General features: G+C 21.9%; 2 protein-coding genes across 3 annotated transcripts; both read left to right on the top strand.

Moving 5' to 3' along the window:
* Nucleotides 1-4,511: 4,511 nt before the first annotated feature.
* Nucleotides 4,512-7,872, top strand: LOC122507113 (lachesin-like). Its single transcript, XM_043619658.1, has 5 exons — nt 4,512-4,620; nt 5,802-6,034; nt 6,533-6,789; nt 7,061-7,464; nt 7,554-7,872. Exons 1-5 carry the CDS (start codon nt 4,569-4,571, stop codon nt 7,649-7,651), a joined length of 1,044 nt encoding a protein of 347 aa, XP_043475593.1. The 5' UTR covers nt 4,512-4,568; the 3' UTR covers nt 7,652-7,872.
* Nucleotides 7,873-10,498: 2,626 nt separating this feature from the next.
* On the top strand, nt 10,499-16,892 carry LOC122507137 (lachesin-like). 2 transcript variants are annotated; one of them, XM_043619698.1, is made up of 6 exons: nt 10,501-10,797; nt 11,044-11,285; nt 11,676-11,932; nt 14,186-14,589; nt 15,032-15,149; nt 15,480-16,892. In XM_043619698.1, exons 1-6 carry the CDS (start codon nt 10,746-10,748, stop codon nt 15,499-15,501), a joined length of 1,095 nt encoding a protein of 364 aa, XP_043475633.1. In that variant the 5' UTR covers nt 10,501-10,745; the 3' UTR covers nt 15,502-16,892. The 2 variants fall into 2 exon arrangements, with proteins under 2 accessions (XP_043475634.1, XP_043475633.1); XM_043619699.1 differs by lacking the exon at nt 15,032-15,149 and having other exon boundaries at nt 10,499-10,797.
* Nucleotides 16,893-17,473: the final 581 nt, after the last annotated feature.

Here is a 17,473-nt window from a genome sequence, read left to right as displayed (position 1 = left end):
TTAAATTGAATTAATTTAATTTTGTCTGATTCAATTATTTTTCCTTTTGTTTTTATTTGCTTAATTTGAATTTTCTTCTGAATTAAACAAATTCAATTTCACCTGCAACAGAAATAAGTTTCAATTTAGTTTTATTCAATTATAAAAATTAAAATAATTATTAAAAAGCTTACAATTATTATTTTAATATTATTATTAAATAATAATAATTTAATTTAATTATTATTTTTAATTTATATTTATTTGTATTTTATTTATTTATTTGTTAATATCACAATAATTTAATGAATATAAAGTACAGAAATTATAAATAAAGAGATAAATAAAATAAATAAATAAAATGAAACGGAAAATTTTAAATTTTATAGAGAAATAATTTATAAAAAAGATTAATAAAAGAAAAAATAATTTAATTTCGTTAATTAATAATCTGCGATTTCGTTAATTAATAATCAAACAATTTTCTAAATTAAAAGAAGAAATAAATTTTTTAATATTCAAAGTAGAAAACAAAATTGTCTAATTTTTGTTAAAAGAAAATAATTTTTATTATTTTACTATAAATTAGTAAAAGAAGAAATTGTTATTTTCCTTTATTTTTGTTTTATTTTATTAAAGTAATTTTTATTTACAAGAAAATTTAATATGAATCACAAATTTTGATCGTTGAAATGAACGAAATATTTTTTATTAAAAATATTTTCATGTAAATTTTAAATTACATAAAAATTGCAATTTAAAAAAAATATATCACTGCGAAAATTGAATATAAAAAAAAAGTTTTTTTTTGCACTTGGAAGAAAAACAATTATTTTCACTTTCAATAAAAAAAATTCACTTTCGATTTTCGTAGTATTTTCTTCTTTTTCTTTTTATTCAATTGACGCATTCACAGAATTCACATTTTCACTGAAATCATAAATCGAACAGAATCCAGTCAATTTTCACACTTTATATTTATTTTAATCAAGAATTATTAATTATTTATTAAAATTATTCACTAAAATGATTCGTTTCCAATTTAACAAAATTATTTACAAAAATTGTTTGTTTATTATTTATTAAAAATTAATAAAATTATTTATTAAAATTAATCACTAAAAAAAATTGGTTTACTCATTAAAATTAGACACTAAAATTCTTTATAAAACATATTTACTAAAATTATTTCTTTACTATTTATTAAAAATTAAAATTATTTATTAAAATTATCCACTAAAATTATTTGTCTAGTATTTTTTTAAATTATTCATTATTCACGAAAAATAATTGTTTTACTTATTAAAATTATTCACTAAAATTCTTTTTGAAAATTATTTACCAAAATTTGTTTATTATTCATTACAATTATTAACTAAAAAATAATTGGTTTATTTATTAAAAAATATCCACTAAATTGCTTTATTTATTAAAATTATTCACTAAGATCATTTATGAAAATTATTTACTAAAATTTTGTTTATTATTTATGAAAGTTATTTTGCAAAAATTATTTGTTTAATACTTTTCACTCTAGAGAAAGTATTGAAATTATTTACCAAAATTATTTCTCGATATTATTAAAAGTTATGATTAAAACCGTAAATTAAAAAAATGATGAATTAATATTCTAAATAAAAATGATGAATTAATTTTTTAATTAAAAATAAATAAATTTTTAATTAAAAATAATTAATTTTTTAATTAAAAATAAATTAACTTTTAATTAAAAATAAATTAACTTTTAATTAAAAATAAATAAATTTTTAATTATAAATAAATTAAATTAATTTTTTAATTAAAATAAAAAGTGTTAGTACCGTGAAGAGAGAAATATCACACATAATACTTCTTCCTTTTCTTCTTCTTATTCTTCTTTTAAAATTCAAATTTTCAAAATTGGCAAAAATTGCAAATAATTCATAATGTTTAAATCACAAAATACTTGATTTATATTCAAAATCAAAAGCACGTGTTGTTGAACTTTTTTAAAAATTAAAAATAATATTTGTTCAGTCATGACGAAAATAATAAAAAACAAAAAAAAAAAAAGAAAAAAAATTGTTTTTTTTTAATAATTTAAAAAATTCTCTTATTTATTTATTTTTTTTTTTCTTGTCTATATTATATTAAAGGAGCCAATTGACATGTAGAGTGTGTCTTCGGAAATATCATGATATGTACTGATAGCTCCGGAAAGTACATTTACTTATTTTCACAAATACTGTAATTTATATTTGTGTGTTTTTCTATATACATTTTTCCCTCTCTGTATATATATTTTATAAATTGTGTGTGTGTGTGTGTAAAAATTTATTCGCCACACACACACACAAATATAAAAGGCATACACGTGGTATCCTTCCTTATATGATGAATATCGTAGAATATCGTAGGTCTTGGCCTGGACAATACCACCTAGTAATGACAGGCGATAAAATGAGGCTTTCAAATTGCTATGGTAACTAAATGGACAACAACATTTCTCTGCTATATAGATAATGTAAATGGACAGAAAGCTTTGACTTTTTTTTCAACCCTTCTTTTTTCTCTTAAATATTGTTTTAAAAATAAAAGGATGAGAAAAAAAAAATTTTTTTTTTAAAAATTAATTTTTACTATTAGACAATAATTATCATCAGTGTGGAAAAGATCAAGATTCAAGATTCAATTTTCCCCTTTTTTTTTGTGGTGAATTTTTAGAGTTTAAAAAAAAAATTTTTTTTAATATTAAAAAGAAAATTAACGAATTATTAATATATTTTTTTGTTTAATTTTTTTACTTCTAATTAAAAGAATTTAGCGAATAATATTTTTTAAATTTAAATACAAAAGTAAATTATTTATTGAATAATTGAATGTTTCTTAAAAGTTAATTTTCATAAAGAATTTTATCAACAAATTTTTAAATAATTGAATTCTTTTGAGAATATAATAAAATTTTTTAAAAAATATATTTTTTGAAGAGTTTGATTAAAATTGAATTAAAAATAATTGAATTTCTACGAAGAATTTTATTATTTTTGAAAATAATTGAAATTTTGACGAGAAGTTTATGAAAATTTTTAAAAATAATTGAATTTCGAAGAATTTTCATATTTATGAAAATAATCGAAATTTTGACGAAAATTTTTTTAAATTTTCAAACATATTTGAATTTCTGCGAAGAATTTTATTATTTTTGAAAATAATTGAAATTTTGTCGAGAAGTTTATGAAAATTTTTAAAAATAATTGAATTTCGCAGAATTTTATTATTTATAAAAATAATTGAATTTCGAAGAATTTTATTATTTACAAAGATAATTCAAAATTTTTACAATTTTTTTTAATTTTTGAACATAATTGGATTTCTGCGAAGAATTTTATTATTTTTGAAAATAATTGAAATTTTGACGAGAAGTTTATTAAAATTTTTAAAAAATAATCAAATTTCGAAGAATTTTATTATTCATAAAAATAATTGAAATTTTTTTTTAATTCTTGAACGTAATTGTATTTCTGCGAAGAATTTTATTATTATTTATAAAGGTAATTGAAATTTTGTCAAAAATTTTATTATTTATAAAGATAATTGAAATTTTAAATAGAATTTTTTTAATTTTTTGAACAAAATTGAATTTCTGTGAAGAATTTTATTATTTTTTAAAATAATTGAAATTTTGACGAGAAGTTTATTAAAATTATTTAAAACAATTGAATTTCTGTGAAGTATTTTATTATTTTTGAAAATAATTGAAATTTTGACGAGAAGTTTATTGAAATTTTTCAAAAAAAAATTGAATTTCGAAGAATTTTAATATTTACAAAGATAATTGAAATTTTTACAATTTTTTTCAATTTTTGAACATAATTGAATTTCTGCGTGAAGAATTTTATAATTTATTAAAATAAATGAAATTTTGCTAAGAATTTTATTAAAATTTTTCTATACAATTGAATTTTGGAGAAATTATTATTTATGAAAGTAATTGAAATTTTGAACAGAATTTTTACAAAAATTTTGAACATAATTGAATTTTTGCGAAGAATTTTGTTTTTTTGTTTTTTTTAAAGAATTTTAAATTAAAAAAATTTTAGTATTTTTGAAAATAATTAAAATTTAAAAAAGAATTTTATTATTTATAAAGATAATTGAAATTTTGACGAGAAGTTTATTAAAATTTTTTATATAAAATTATTTAATTTCAGAGAAGAATTTAATTATTTTTGAAAATAATTGGAATTTTTTCAAGAATTTTAATAAAATATTTAGAAAATAATTGAATTTCAGAGAAGAATTATTTTACTGAAACATTTCAAAATAATTGAATTTTGACAAATTTTATTATTTATTAAGATAATTGAAATTTTTACTATAATTTTTTTTAGTTTTTAAACGTAATTGAATTTTATAATTTATTAAAATAAATGAAATTTTGCTAAGAATTTTATTAAAATTTTCGTCAAAAAGTATTTATCGTGTGAAATTATAATTGGCTGATTAAACACGCAAGCGTAAAACTATAAAACCCTCTAGTTTGTAATAAATTAAGAGCGCTTGAATTTTCGGCTTTGAATTCATCTCATTGTTTTGGTGCGTGTGTTACGATGACGTTACTAGCTTTTTTGACTCTATCACTATTTTTGTTACTACAAACAGGTAAAATTGTTTATTAATAATATTTTTTTATTGTAAACTAATTTTTTAAAATTAAAAATTTTTTTCTTTTTGAAATACTTTTGAAATTTATTTTCTATACCCATAGCAATAAGTGTAATTGAAGCAAATCAACAATAATAATTGTGAAGCAAAGATTTGTTTTTTGATAAAATTGATATTAATCTATTTTTCTAGTTGACGAAAGAAATTAAAGACAAATAAATATTTATTGTATTCTGAATTAATGGACTTATTTTAATTTACAATAAATGCAGTCAAAGTATTGGATAATTCATAATTAATATGAATAATAAACAAAAATATTGTTTAATTAAGAAAAACGCAATAATTGTATATAAAGTATTAAGAATTATTTATAAGCTAGTATCTTATCTAATCTAATCTATAAGTAAACCAACTGTTCTGACGCAAACTTACAATTAGTTTTTGATATGAATCAATTATTCTATTTTTATCGAACATCCATAGAAAAAAGGTAGCCTGAGTTCAACGAAATTCTGACGAATGGAGAATTTTATTTCAATTTTTAAGTAGTAGCACCCCCACCCAAATGCTATCAAACAATCAAAATTTGGAAAAAAAAAAAATTTAGTTTTCAAAATTTAAAAGTTCTAATTATCTGGAAATTTACAGATTTTTTTTCCAATTTCTTAATTTTTGAACAGAATTGATTTTTGTATTTTTTGATGTAATTAATTTTGCCTTTTTCATTCACAATAATAATTAAGAAACTGATAATATTAATTTCTAATCTAGAACTTTTAATGTTGAATTAATTTAATTAGAAATTTTAATGAACATAGATTTTTGAAAATATTTTAATAATTCAAAATCTTCTAAAATAACTTAAATTTGTCAATAAATGAATATTTAATTAATTATTAAAAATAATGGATTTATAAAAGAATTTTAGTTAAAAACACTAAACTCCTTGAAAAATGTAACTATATATTTCAAAAAGTTTTATTAAAATTAGTCAAAAGAATTATTCAATTATTATTTAAAAAATTTGTTAATATATAATTCTTTATAAGAAGTAAATTTTAAGAAACATTCAATGCTGTGTGGGTTAATATTCATCTTTTTCTGATTTGTTCAGAATGAAGGAATTAATATTGCGTGCAATCTGGATATAATTAACATAAAATTACATTTTACAGTAACATGCCAGTTGAAGCCGAGTATTTCCTATATTTCGCAGGAGCAAACAAAAGATATTGGAAGTACAGTAGAATTGCAATGTTCAGTGCAGAATGCCACTGATTATTCGATATTGTGGGTAAAAAAGGGTAGTACTTATTCATTACCCTTATCAACCGGTACCACATTAATCGTACTAGATAGTAGATTTTCTCTTAGGTACCATCAAAGATCATCAACATATGTTTTAAAGGTAAAAATTTCTTTTGTCTAACACCAGCTGTAAAAGCGACGTCATCCATACTTTGTGTTGCATTAAAGAAAACTTTAATACAACACAAAGTTGGTAATTTCTGCTTATACTTGAAAATATCCGCAGAAATCTGTACTTTTTTGTATTATTTCATTAAATTCTGTAATTTCATTACTTTCCCACAAACTTGCAGTGGAAACTTTCAACTTTTGCATTGCATTGACAGATATTGTCGGGGAACAATTATTTTTCATACTTCCGGTTAGCATAAAAATTTTCATCATAATTTTGCAAAATTGCTGAAAATTTTTATTCTAATTGGGAGTATGAAAAATAGCTGTTCCCCACAATATCTAAACTTTCAGCAAACATCGACAACATTGCCTCAATATTGTGAAACTTGCAGCAATATTGTCGAAATGTTAAGATGCTGTGGGGGTTTTCAAGTTAGAAATCTTGAAAGTTCATTAGAAAAAAAAGAAAAATTATTGTTTGCAGATTGAAGATGTTCAAAAAAAGGATGCTGGACTCTATGAATGTCAAATTGTTGCAACAATTTTCAATGTTATCACAGCTGATGTTGAATTGCATGTTCGTCGACCGCCAGTTATCAATGATAATTCGACAAGATCTTTAGTTGTCAGCGAGGGACAAACTGTTCAATTGGAATGCTACGCTGACGGTTATCCAACACCACGAATTTTCTGGCGAAGAGAAAATAATGTTGATCTACCAACTGGCGGAACTGTTTATCAGTAAATTTTCGCTTTCTAATTTCTATTTTCATAATTGAAAACGATTTATTTGATTCAAACATATTTTTGTTTAAATCAAACTTAAAATATCTTTGCTTTACAGTCAAACATATTTAATTTTAATTGAAACATATGTTTTGGTTCATTTAAATATATATATTTAATTCAAACAGAAAATGGAATTTAAATGTTTTTTTTTCTCTTTTACTCTCGTTGTAGGCGCGTGAAATTAGCATACGATTAATTTCTCATTTCTCCTTTAAAATTACAGTGGTAACATTTTGAAAATAGCGTCAGTTTGCAAGGAGGACCGCGGTACCTATTACTGTGTCGCTGAAAATGGAGTGAGACCAGAATCGAAACGTAATTTAAATGTTGAAGTTGAATTTGCTCCGGTTATAACGGCAACACGACCATTTCTTGGACAGGCCCTCCAGTACGACATTGAGTTAAAGTGTCACATCGAGGCATATCCACCGCCAGCAATTGTTTGGATCAAGAACAACGTTCAATTGTCGAATAATCAGAATTTTAAAATTTCCCATTTCGCCACTGCCGACGAATACACTGACACAACACTCAGAGTGAAAAATATCGAAAAACACCATTTCGGCGACTATTTCTGCAAAGCTTCAAATAAATTAGGTTCTGCCGAAACCAAAGTCGAACTATTTGGTAAGTAAATTTTTTTTTTCATATTTAATTCTTTTTTTTTTAATTTAAATTTGGTTCTTAGTATTTTTTTCGTCTATTTCTTTGTGCAGAAACCATTTCACCTGTTTGTCCGCCTGCTTGCGGTCAAGTGGACGAAAAAAAGGAGGGAGAAAAAAATGAAACTACCTCAAAAAACGAAAATATTTAAAATATAAAAAACATGGAAAAACCAAAAAGAAGAAAATGGAAATATTTTTAAAAATCATCGGTTATTATGTTAGCTAAATGGTTATTGTCTTCGCTTTGGAAAGAACTCGGGTTCAATTCCCCGTGTCAAGAATTTCTGAATTTTTCAAAAATTCTTTCTCTAATGTTTTATATGTTTCTAATAAATATTAAAATAATAATAAATGTGCGTGACACTCGAAATTAGTTAATTTACTGTTTTTTTCCCCTGCGGCCCGATTTTAAAATTGAATTTATTTATAAACTTTACAAGCTCTTTTCGTACAAATATAATTTTTATTTTTTTCACTGATTATTATTGTTATTAAAACAAAATAAAAAATGTATTATAAAAAATATATAAAAAAAAATTAAATAATATAATTTTTTAATTAACAATTAAAAAATTTTATTTTTGGCCGAAAATATAAAAAGTAATTTTATCGATAAAATTAAATTTTAATTGAGAAAGTATCGTTTAGACACAAAAAAAAATAAAAAAAAATCATGAAGAAAAATATTTGTTTTCTTTCTATTTGTATATTAAAAAAAATATATTTGTAAATTATTTTTTTTTTTAAATTTTTTGTTTAAAGAATAAAAATTTATTTAATTATTTAATTAAAAATGAATAAAATTCAAAAATTAGTATTTTTCTCTATTTTATTTAAATTTCTGTTCGAAAATAAACTTCAGGAAAAAAGTTTAAAATAAAATTTTTTAAATATTGGGAAAAATATTTAAAAAAATTTTATTTTAGTTTATGCGCAACCAGTACAGCACACAGATGTATATATAAAAGTTAAATTTAATAAATAAATTGTACACATAAGGTGTGAAAAATAGTTTAAGAAAACAAAACAATTATTAAAAATAAGAAAATTATTAATGAAACTATATTTAAGCGAAAATGACATTGACATACGAATACTGACATTCTGTTAAATACCTAAGAACCTATTGTCTATTATTCTCTTCTAGCTTTACTTAAATTTCAACAATTTCACAATTGTTTCTCATTTAAAACTTGTCTGTTAAATAAAAAAAAATTAAAAAATTTTTTTGTTACAATATTTACAGGAAAAAAAATTATTTTCATTTTCTGAAAGGCGTGAAATAATTTTTATTTGTTTAATAATTATATTAAATAATAAAAACAAAAATTAATAGCAAAATAACAAAAAAAATTTTTATTCAATTATTTTTATTAAACTTAAAATTATTATTTAAAAATAATAATTTTTTTCCAGTTTTAATTTTCAATAATTTTTACTTTATTTATTTTATTAATAATTTTATTAAAATTATTAATTTAAATAAGTTTAATTTATAATTAATTGTAAACTAATTTTAATTTATTGTTAATTGTAAATTAATTGTTAATTTAATTAGGTAATTTTTATTAATAATTTTGATTTTATTATTAATAATAATTTTATTTATTGACGCGACAAGCCCGTCAATTAAATTAATTATCAGTTAATAATAATGATAATAATTAATAAATTGAAAAATAATTAAATAAACATTAATTTATTGTTATTTTTTAATATTTTATTTAATTCTTTTATTTATTATTTTATTATTATTATTATTATTATTATTATTATTATTATTATTATTATTATTATTATTATTATTATTATTATTATTATTATTATTATTATAGTATTATTTAAAATATCAAATACTTGAATAATTAAATAAAAATTATTTCAAGGACAGCCAAAATCAAAAATTTTTTTTTCCTGTAAATTTTGTAACAATTTGTTTTCTTCTATTTTACAAAGACAATTTAAAGGCGAGAAAAAAATGGAATATATATTATTATATACAAATAATGAGTAGTCTACTTTTTTCCTTTTATCATTTAACGATCTCATTGCAGAGTAAATTTATTTCGCCTAATGCGTTTTTATCTAATGGAATGTCATTTATTTAAATATTATGCACAATGTATAAAGTTTGCATGTGTAGAACAATTAATTATCAAGGATAAAAAATTGATTTTCAACTAGAAAGCGCATTCTGAATTTTTTTTTTTCTTATTCTACTATTTGGAGAGAGTAAATAAAAATAAAATTTGTTTTTTTTTCATTGTTTTGATAAAGAATTTTTGACAAAATAAATGAAAATAAAAAAGCAAACAAGAGAAAAAAAACAAAAAGTACAAGAACTATAACGAACTATTTGAAAATTAATTTTAAATTGCGCGGTTGATTGTCCACCAATCAGGAGTGTTGTTACAAATGTTGCAAGAAGCGCGTATTTTAAAGTACTGTTCATATTTTCTCTAATTGCACTGCGAATTATTTAAAATTGCATACATTTTTTTTATTTTGTTGTACTTTTTGTTGTTGTAAATTTACAACACTGGTAATGCAATAAGTACTTTATAATCAAAGTCGATATTATAATCATTTTATTATATTTTCAAATAAATAAATAAATTTTTGTATCATCTGCAAGGGAAAAAAAGATTTTAATTTCAAACTTCGCGTCTAATCGCAATTGGCTGATTAAACACGCATGCGTACAACTACAACGCTCTTATTTTCCCCGCCTAAATTTAAATTACACTTCCCGAAATTAATTCAAAACAAATTGATTTTTAATTCCAAACAAAAAAATATTCCCTTTCTGCAAATAAATAATTCGTTAAGTCTCCTTCTCGTTCAGGTTTTCGCACTTTTGGAAAGAAAAAGAATAAAACGATGATTATATTTAAAAGAAGACAATGAGACAGAGTTGAGTCGGTAGAGTGTAGAGTCTCTCACACCTTAAAGGTAAGGTTAGGTTAATTCACCACAGCCTCTACCTATAGTTTGGCCTTGGCGTCATTCAGTCGCCATATTTTATTGGGCACAAACACCTGCCAAGTTAAAACGTTCCGCGTTGTTTGAAAACAAATATATAAATTAATTACTATTTCTCCCAAAAAAAATTAAAGCAGTGAATTTTCCCTTCATTTTCCCAAGAAAATAATTTTTTCCCACTCCCAGTGCCTTATGCTTTAGAAAAAAAGTTTCTATTATTTTTTTTGGCGTTGTTTCATCTCATCGTTTGGGTGTGTCACGATGACGTTACTACCTGGCTTGACTCTTTCATTATTTTTGTTACTACAAACAGGTAAAATTGTTTATTAATAAATATTGAACTATTTAGAAAAATTAATTATTGCGTTCTTTTTGGAATTGTTTTTTTTGGGGGGTAATTTTTAGTTGGAATTTTAGTTAATTGAAATGAAGCGAAGTGAAGCTTGGTTTTTTTGATGAATCAATTATATTCTATTTTTGTAGATGTAATTAAAGACGATCAATATTCACAGTGTATTATTGATTAAAATATTATTTTTTGCTAATATTACTTTTACAGTAACATGCCAGAGGACGCCGAGTATTTCTTATATTTCGCAGGAGCAAATAAAAGATATTGGAAGTTCTGTTGAAATGCAATGTTCAGTGCAGTATGCGACTGATTTTTCGATATTGTGGATGAAAAAAGGTCGTAGTTATGATAGTACTTCGTTACCGTTATCAACCGGTGCTACATTAATCGTACAAGACAGTAGATTTGCTCTTAGGTACGATCAAAGTTCATCAACGTACGTTCTACAGGTAAAACTTCCCCTTTTTTTATTCCAAGGACATTTTTATATATTCTACAAGAAATTCCATTGAAAAATATTTCGGAGCATCGTCTCAAAAAAATTTATTTGAAACTTGGTAATATTATATCTTTTGGTATAAAGTTTCAAAAATTAAAGTTTCAAAATAAAGTTTTCTTATAAACACAATTACTCGAAAATTGTTTAAAAACTGAAAATTTGTTGAATGATCAAATGAAATATAATTTTCTCAATCTTAGTTTTTTTACATTCAAATCAGAAATAAAAAAAATTTCGTTTGATTTGAATGTTAAAAACTTTAGGAAAATAGATAAAAAAATTGTTTTTGAGTTAAAAATTTGGAAAGTAAATTAGAAAATAAAAAATATTGTTTTTACAGATTAAAGATATTCAAGAAACTGATGCTGGAGTCTATCAGTGTCAAATTATTATCACAATTAATAATGTTATCACAGCTGATGTTGAATTGCGTGTTCGTCAACCGCCAGTTATCAGTGATAATTCGACAAGATCTTTAGTTGTCAGCGAGACACAACCTGTTCAATTGGAATGCTACGCTGGCGGTTACCCAACACCACGAATTTCCTGGAGAAGAGAGAATAATGTTATTCTTCCCACTGGCGGAGCTATCTATCAGTAAATTTTTCTTTCTATCCTTTAAACTTTTTATTTCCTCTATGTATATTCAAACCGTTTCTGAAAAGAATTCATCGTCAGAAGCTAACCAGACAAAGAACATTTTTTTTTGTCAATTCAAAAAAATTATTTTCTAATTTAATGACTTTATATATTCTTTACTGATGATATTTATTGGTAATTTTTAGAAAAAGATTTTTTTTTTATTTAATTTGCTTTAGTACAGAAAATCTTATTAATTTAATTTTTTGGAGAAATTTTATTCAATTAATTTGTTTTAGACAAAGAAATGTCTTTTTTTGTTAATTTTCATTCGAAAAAGAAATTTCATTTAATTAATTTTATTTAGAAAAACTTATCAATTATTTAATGAATAATTTTACTTGAAAATTTCAAAATTAATTGAATTGTAAAAGAGTTACGTTTACACTTTTCACAAATAGATGAACTTCAAAAGTTTTTTATTTGCAATTTCATAGAATTTCAATTTTTAATTAATTTAATAAGAAATTTTAAAGAACTTAGATTTTAGAAAAATTTTAATAATTCTAATTCTTCCACGAAATTCAATTATTTTTAAATATTTAAATACAATTCTTGGACAAATTTTAATTATTTTCAAAAATAATAAAATTCTTTGCAGAAATTCAATTAGATTTTAAAATTTTTTAATAAATTCTCGACAAAATTCCAATTACCTTTATAAATAATAAAATTCTTGTCAAAATTACAATTATTTTCAAAAATAATACAATTCATGGAAAAATTTCAATTATGTTAAATACTGTTTAAAAAAAATTGTCAAAATTTAAATTATCGCTATAAATTATAAAATTCTCCAAAATTCAATTATTTTCAAACATGTTAATAAAATTCTCGTCAAAATTTCAATTATCTTTATAAATAATAAAATTTTCGTCAAAATTTTAATTACCTTTATAAATAATAAAATTCTTCTCTGGAATTCAATTATTTTCAAAAATTTTAACAAAATTCTTCTCCGAAAATCAATTATTTTCAAAAAATTTTAATAAAATTTTTGTCAGAATTTCAATTATTTTGAATAATTGTAATAAAATTCTTCTCTGAAATTCAATTATTTTCTAAATATTTTAATAAAAAAATTGGAAAAATTTCAATTACTTTCAAAAATAATGAAATTCTTCTCTAAAATTCATTTTTTTTTTAAATTTGAATCAAAATTCTTATTAAAATTTCAATTATCTTTATAAATTATAAAATTCTTAGCAAAATTTCAATTATTTTCAAAAAGTTTCCGTAATTCAATGATTTTCAATATCTACTACTTTAATAAATAATAATAAATAATTATTTTCATAAATAATAAAATTCATTGCAGAATTTCAATTATTTTTAATACAATTTTCATCTTTCTTGAAAAAGAAAATTATTCTTAAAAATTTTATTAAAATTTGTCAAGAGAATTCAATTATTTAAAAATTTGTTGATAAAATTCTTTATGAAAATTCAATTTTAAGAAACATTTGATTATTTAATAAAATATTTGTTTTTTTGTTAAATAATTGAATTCTCGTAGAATTTCCTAATAATTATTAATTTAAAAATGAACTGAAAATTGAATTCTTTCGATGAATTTTAATAGAATTTTTAAGAATAATTGAATTCTTTTCAGTAACTCAATTAAAATTGTAATCTAAATTTTTAGTAAAATTGAATTGTTAACAAATGGATTTGAAAATTCTCAAATAGATCTTTTTCAAATTAGATTACAATTTTAATTGAATTACTCAAAAGAATTCAATTATTCATAAAAATTCTATTAAAATTAGTCGAATGAATTCAATTTTGCAATAAATTATTATTTTTGTATTTAAATAATTGAATTTTCTAATAAAATTTGATTTAAACATGAAAGTCAGTTAAAGTTGCAGATAATAATTGAATTTTTGAAAATTTACAAATAATTGAATTTTGAAATAAATTATCTTTATGAATAAAACATCTTTATGAATGAATCATCTTTATGAATGAATCATCTTTATGAATGTTAATTATCTTTATGAATAATAAAATTCTTCTCAGTAATTCAATTACATTCAAAAGTTTAAAAAAATTCTCATCCAAATGTCAATTATATCTATAAATAATAGCATTTTTGGCAAAATTTGAATTATTTTCAAAAATAATAAAATTCTTCGCAAAAATTCAATTATGATCAAAAATTGTTTTAAATTTTCTTCATAATTTATATGTTTTCTTTGATATTTTCAGTGGCAACATTTTGAAAATAGCGTCAGTTCGCAAGGAGGACCGCGGTACTTATTACTGTGTCGCTGAAAATGGAGTGAGACCAGAATCGAAACGTAATTTAAATGTTGAAGTTGAATTTGCTCCGGTTATAACGGCAACACGGCCACGTCTTGGACAGGCCCTCCAGTACGACATGGATTTGGAGTGTCACGTCGAGGCATATCCACCGCCAGCAATTGTTTGGATCAAGGACGACGTTCAATTGTCGAATAATCAGCATTTTAAAATTTCCCATTTCGCCACTGCCGACGAATACACTGACACAACACTCAGAGTGATAACTGTCGAGAAAAAACAATACGGCCACTATGTGTGCAAGGCTTCCAATAAATTAGGTTCCGCCGAAACCAAAGTTGAACTATTTGGTAAGTTACCATTTTTTTCAATTTAATTCCCCCCTTTTTTTTAAAAAAAACAAATTTCTACCTTTTTTTTTGTAAATGTACTCAAGAATACTATTTCTAAATTTTTTCGAACTCCGTAGAATTTTTTCACGTAGAAAAAGAATCTAGTTCTTCTTTTTCTTTATCGAATGAAGAAAGTTCTATTTTTCGTTTCTAATAAATAAATAATTTTCTTTATTGTAATGTGAATGTAAAAATAGAAAAAAAATCGCATGTAATTCGTTAAGGGGAGTTCTTCTTGTTTTCTAAAGAAAATTTTAGATTAATGTTTAGATTGATGAACGGCCTTTATTTCTTAATTTTCATTTTTACATTCTCTTAAATTTGTTATTTGCATTTGCGAACCTTTTTTTATTTCGTAGACGAGCATGTCTTAGTATTTTTCCTGTATTTGTTTGTGCAGAAACCATTATTCCTGTTTGTCCGCCTGCTTGTGGTCAAGCTCAGTATGGAGCAGGCGTTATACCGATACCTTCAGGTCTTGTGGTAGTTACTACCTTAATTTTCACAGTTGCCTTAAGGTACGTAAACAATTATATTTACTATTTTTCGTAAATTGAAATTCTATTTTTAAAATAGAAATTACAATTTCTGTAAAAAAAATTTGCAGTATTCTATTTTTTTAGATTGCAATTCTAAACAAAAACAATTTGTGCAAAAAATGTGCAAAAACAATTGCAATTCTATTTGTAAAAAACTTGGATTTTTATTTTTAAAATAAATATTGCAATTCTATTTTCAATTCTATTTTTTAAATTAAAATTTTAAATAGAAACTTTTTTTCAATTCGTTGGAATTTCCTTGTTTATAATCGGAAATTAATGGCAAATTTTTCAATAATTTTGTTGTAGAAGTTTCTACTCCAGATATTAATTATCCTGGACTCGAGAGATCAGCGGAGAAACGACAAGTAGCAACCAAATGGTTGCTTGCCTTAGTGATTGCGTATATTTTTACCACTTTTTAAAATATTTAAGCCTAATGACTTAACTCCATTGAAAATTTTATCGTGACGTTATTTTTGTAGTTGTTTATACAAAAAAAAGTAATAAGAGAAAGTGTTCTTTTTTATCATTTTACGCTTGCGTATTATATATAGTACAACGAAAAATGTTGAAAAAGTACCATAACACCAATCGACATTCCAAAATAATTGTAATACTAAAATTTAGGAATTTTGCTTAAGCAATTTGATAAAACAAAAACTTTTTTTTTTTGTTTTGTTTTATCATATAAAGAGAATTTTTCTAGGTGAAGAAAATAGCGAGTGAGAAAGAGAAAAGAGATAGTCACGCTGATAATAGATCTGTTTTTTTGAACAAATTTTTCTTTTCCTCAAGGGGAAAAAAAATCTTTTTTTAAAGATTTGAGTGAAAAATCGAATGTTTTTCTTGGATTTATTTATTTATTATTTTTTTTTATCGTTTAATAAATTTTCATTCATTTTTCACTCAATCTTTAAAATTTCTAATATTTATGAAATATATAATTAACCGTCAAATTGTGGCTTTGAAGTCCATAAAAACAATGTTCTCCCGATAAAAAAGAAGCGATTGTAAATTTTCTTCAAAACTCGGAATTTTTTATCCATAAATATAGAAATTTTCATTATTCATATTTTCATTAATATTCAAGATATAATTTTTTATTCTCTATAATAGACTGAAAATATTTTCTAAAGACAGAAAAAATTCCGATCTTAAAATTATAATCGGTTCTTTTGAATCGAATTCTCAATAAAATGTAAGAATCACAATGTGTTGTATTAGGACAAAAAAAATGGGGGTGGGGGATTTTTTGTATTTTTCTAAATAAGACTTTTTTCTAGAAATTTTTTACGCAATGCCAATGCGCATGTTTTATTTTTTTAATATTAATTATTAATATGGTATTTTTAATGAAGAAAAAAAAACAAAAAAGTGATTCAAAGCCGTCTATTTTTAGTGATAGGGAAAATAATTTGTATATTATGAACAAATGATGTTGTGCGTACCAAATTGCGATATTGTACGTATTTAAAGCACTTAGACTGTAATACTCACGACAGGGATGAATCTCGTTTTAATCATGAACATATCGTTTTTTTTAATAATCTACGAATCGAATGTATTTAACGATATTAGAATCTCGTTGAAGTAAATTTTTTGTAAAACGTTTTTTATAATGTTAGAGAGAATTTTTGAGAGAGAAAGAAAAAATACTGCTTGGCAGTTAAAATTGTCCAATTGAAGTTAAACAATAAAAATTCCCGAAATTATTCGCTACATTTCTTTCTTTATTTTTCAGTTTTGTTAATTTTTTCTGTTCGTTTTATTTATTAACTTCTATTCTATTTTTATTTTATTTTAATTAATTATTTTTTCATATTTCGTTAAAATTTAAAATTTGTTACAAAATATTCTTTTGCTAATTTCGAAAATTCCTTTCTTTAAATATTTTTATTTCGATTTTAAAATATTATAATTACCTATTTTTTTAATTTTTCACGAAACAATTGCTAATTATAATTCATCAGCAGTTCAACAAATTTTTAAAAGCTTTTATGGAAAATAATATTTATTATTATTCAATCAAAACAAAAGTTATTTATTAAAATTTAAAAAAATGAAATTTTGCAGAATTTTTAACAAATTTTGAAAATAATTAAATTCTCAAAAATTTGAATGAAAAATAATTGATTTAGACAAGAATTTTAATACAAAATTCTAGAAAATAATTGAATATTGGAAGTGGTAATTAAAAATTTTTAATAATAATTAAATTTCAAAATTTCAATTATTTCTCAAAAACATTTCCAATTAGAAATTTAATTTCATTTAGTAGAATTTTATAAAATTTCAATTAT

The sequence above is a fragment of the Leptopilina heterotoma genome, unplaced genomic scaffold (assembly GCF_015476425.1).
Source record: "Leptopilina heterotoma isolate Lh14 unplaced genomic scaffold, ASM1547642v1 Lhet_45, whole genome shotgun sequence".
NCBI classification, from domain to species: Eukaryota; Metazoa; Arthropoda; class Insecta; order Hymenoptera; family Figitidae; genus Leptopilina; species Leptopilina heterotoma.
Note: the sequence above shows the minus strand (reverse complement) of the source record. Positions and strands in the feature narration are given on the sequence as shown.

Excerpts from the sequence above, each read along its gene's own strand:
- LOC122507113 (XM_043619658.1), top strand. The coding sequence starts at position 4,569 with ATGACGTTACTAGCTTTTTTGACTCTATCACTATTTTTGTTACTACAA. Across the intron at positions 6,035-6,532 it reads CATCAACATATGTTTTAAAG|ATTGAAGATGTTCAAAAAAA; the intron begins GTAAAAATTTCT and ends TATTGTTTGCAG. Across the intron at positions 7,465-7,553 it reads AACCAAAGTCGAACTATTTG|AAACCATTTCACCTGTTTGT; the intron begins GTAAGTAAATTT and ends TTCTTTGTGCAG.
- LOC122507137 (XM_043619698.1), top strand. The coding sequence starts at position 10,746 with ATGACGTTACTACCTGGCTTGACTCTTTCATTATTTTTGTTACTACAA. Across the intron at positions 14,590-15,031 it reads AACCAAAGTTGAACTATTTG|AAACCATTATTCCTGTTTGT; the intron begins GTAAGTTACCAT and ends TTGTTTGTGCAG. Across the intron at positions 15,150-15,479 it reads ATTTTCACAGTTGCCTTAAG|AAGTTTCTACTCCAGATATT; the intron begins GTACGTAAACAA and ends ATTTTGTTGTAG.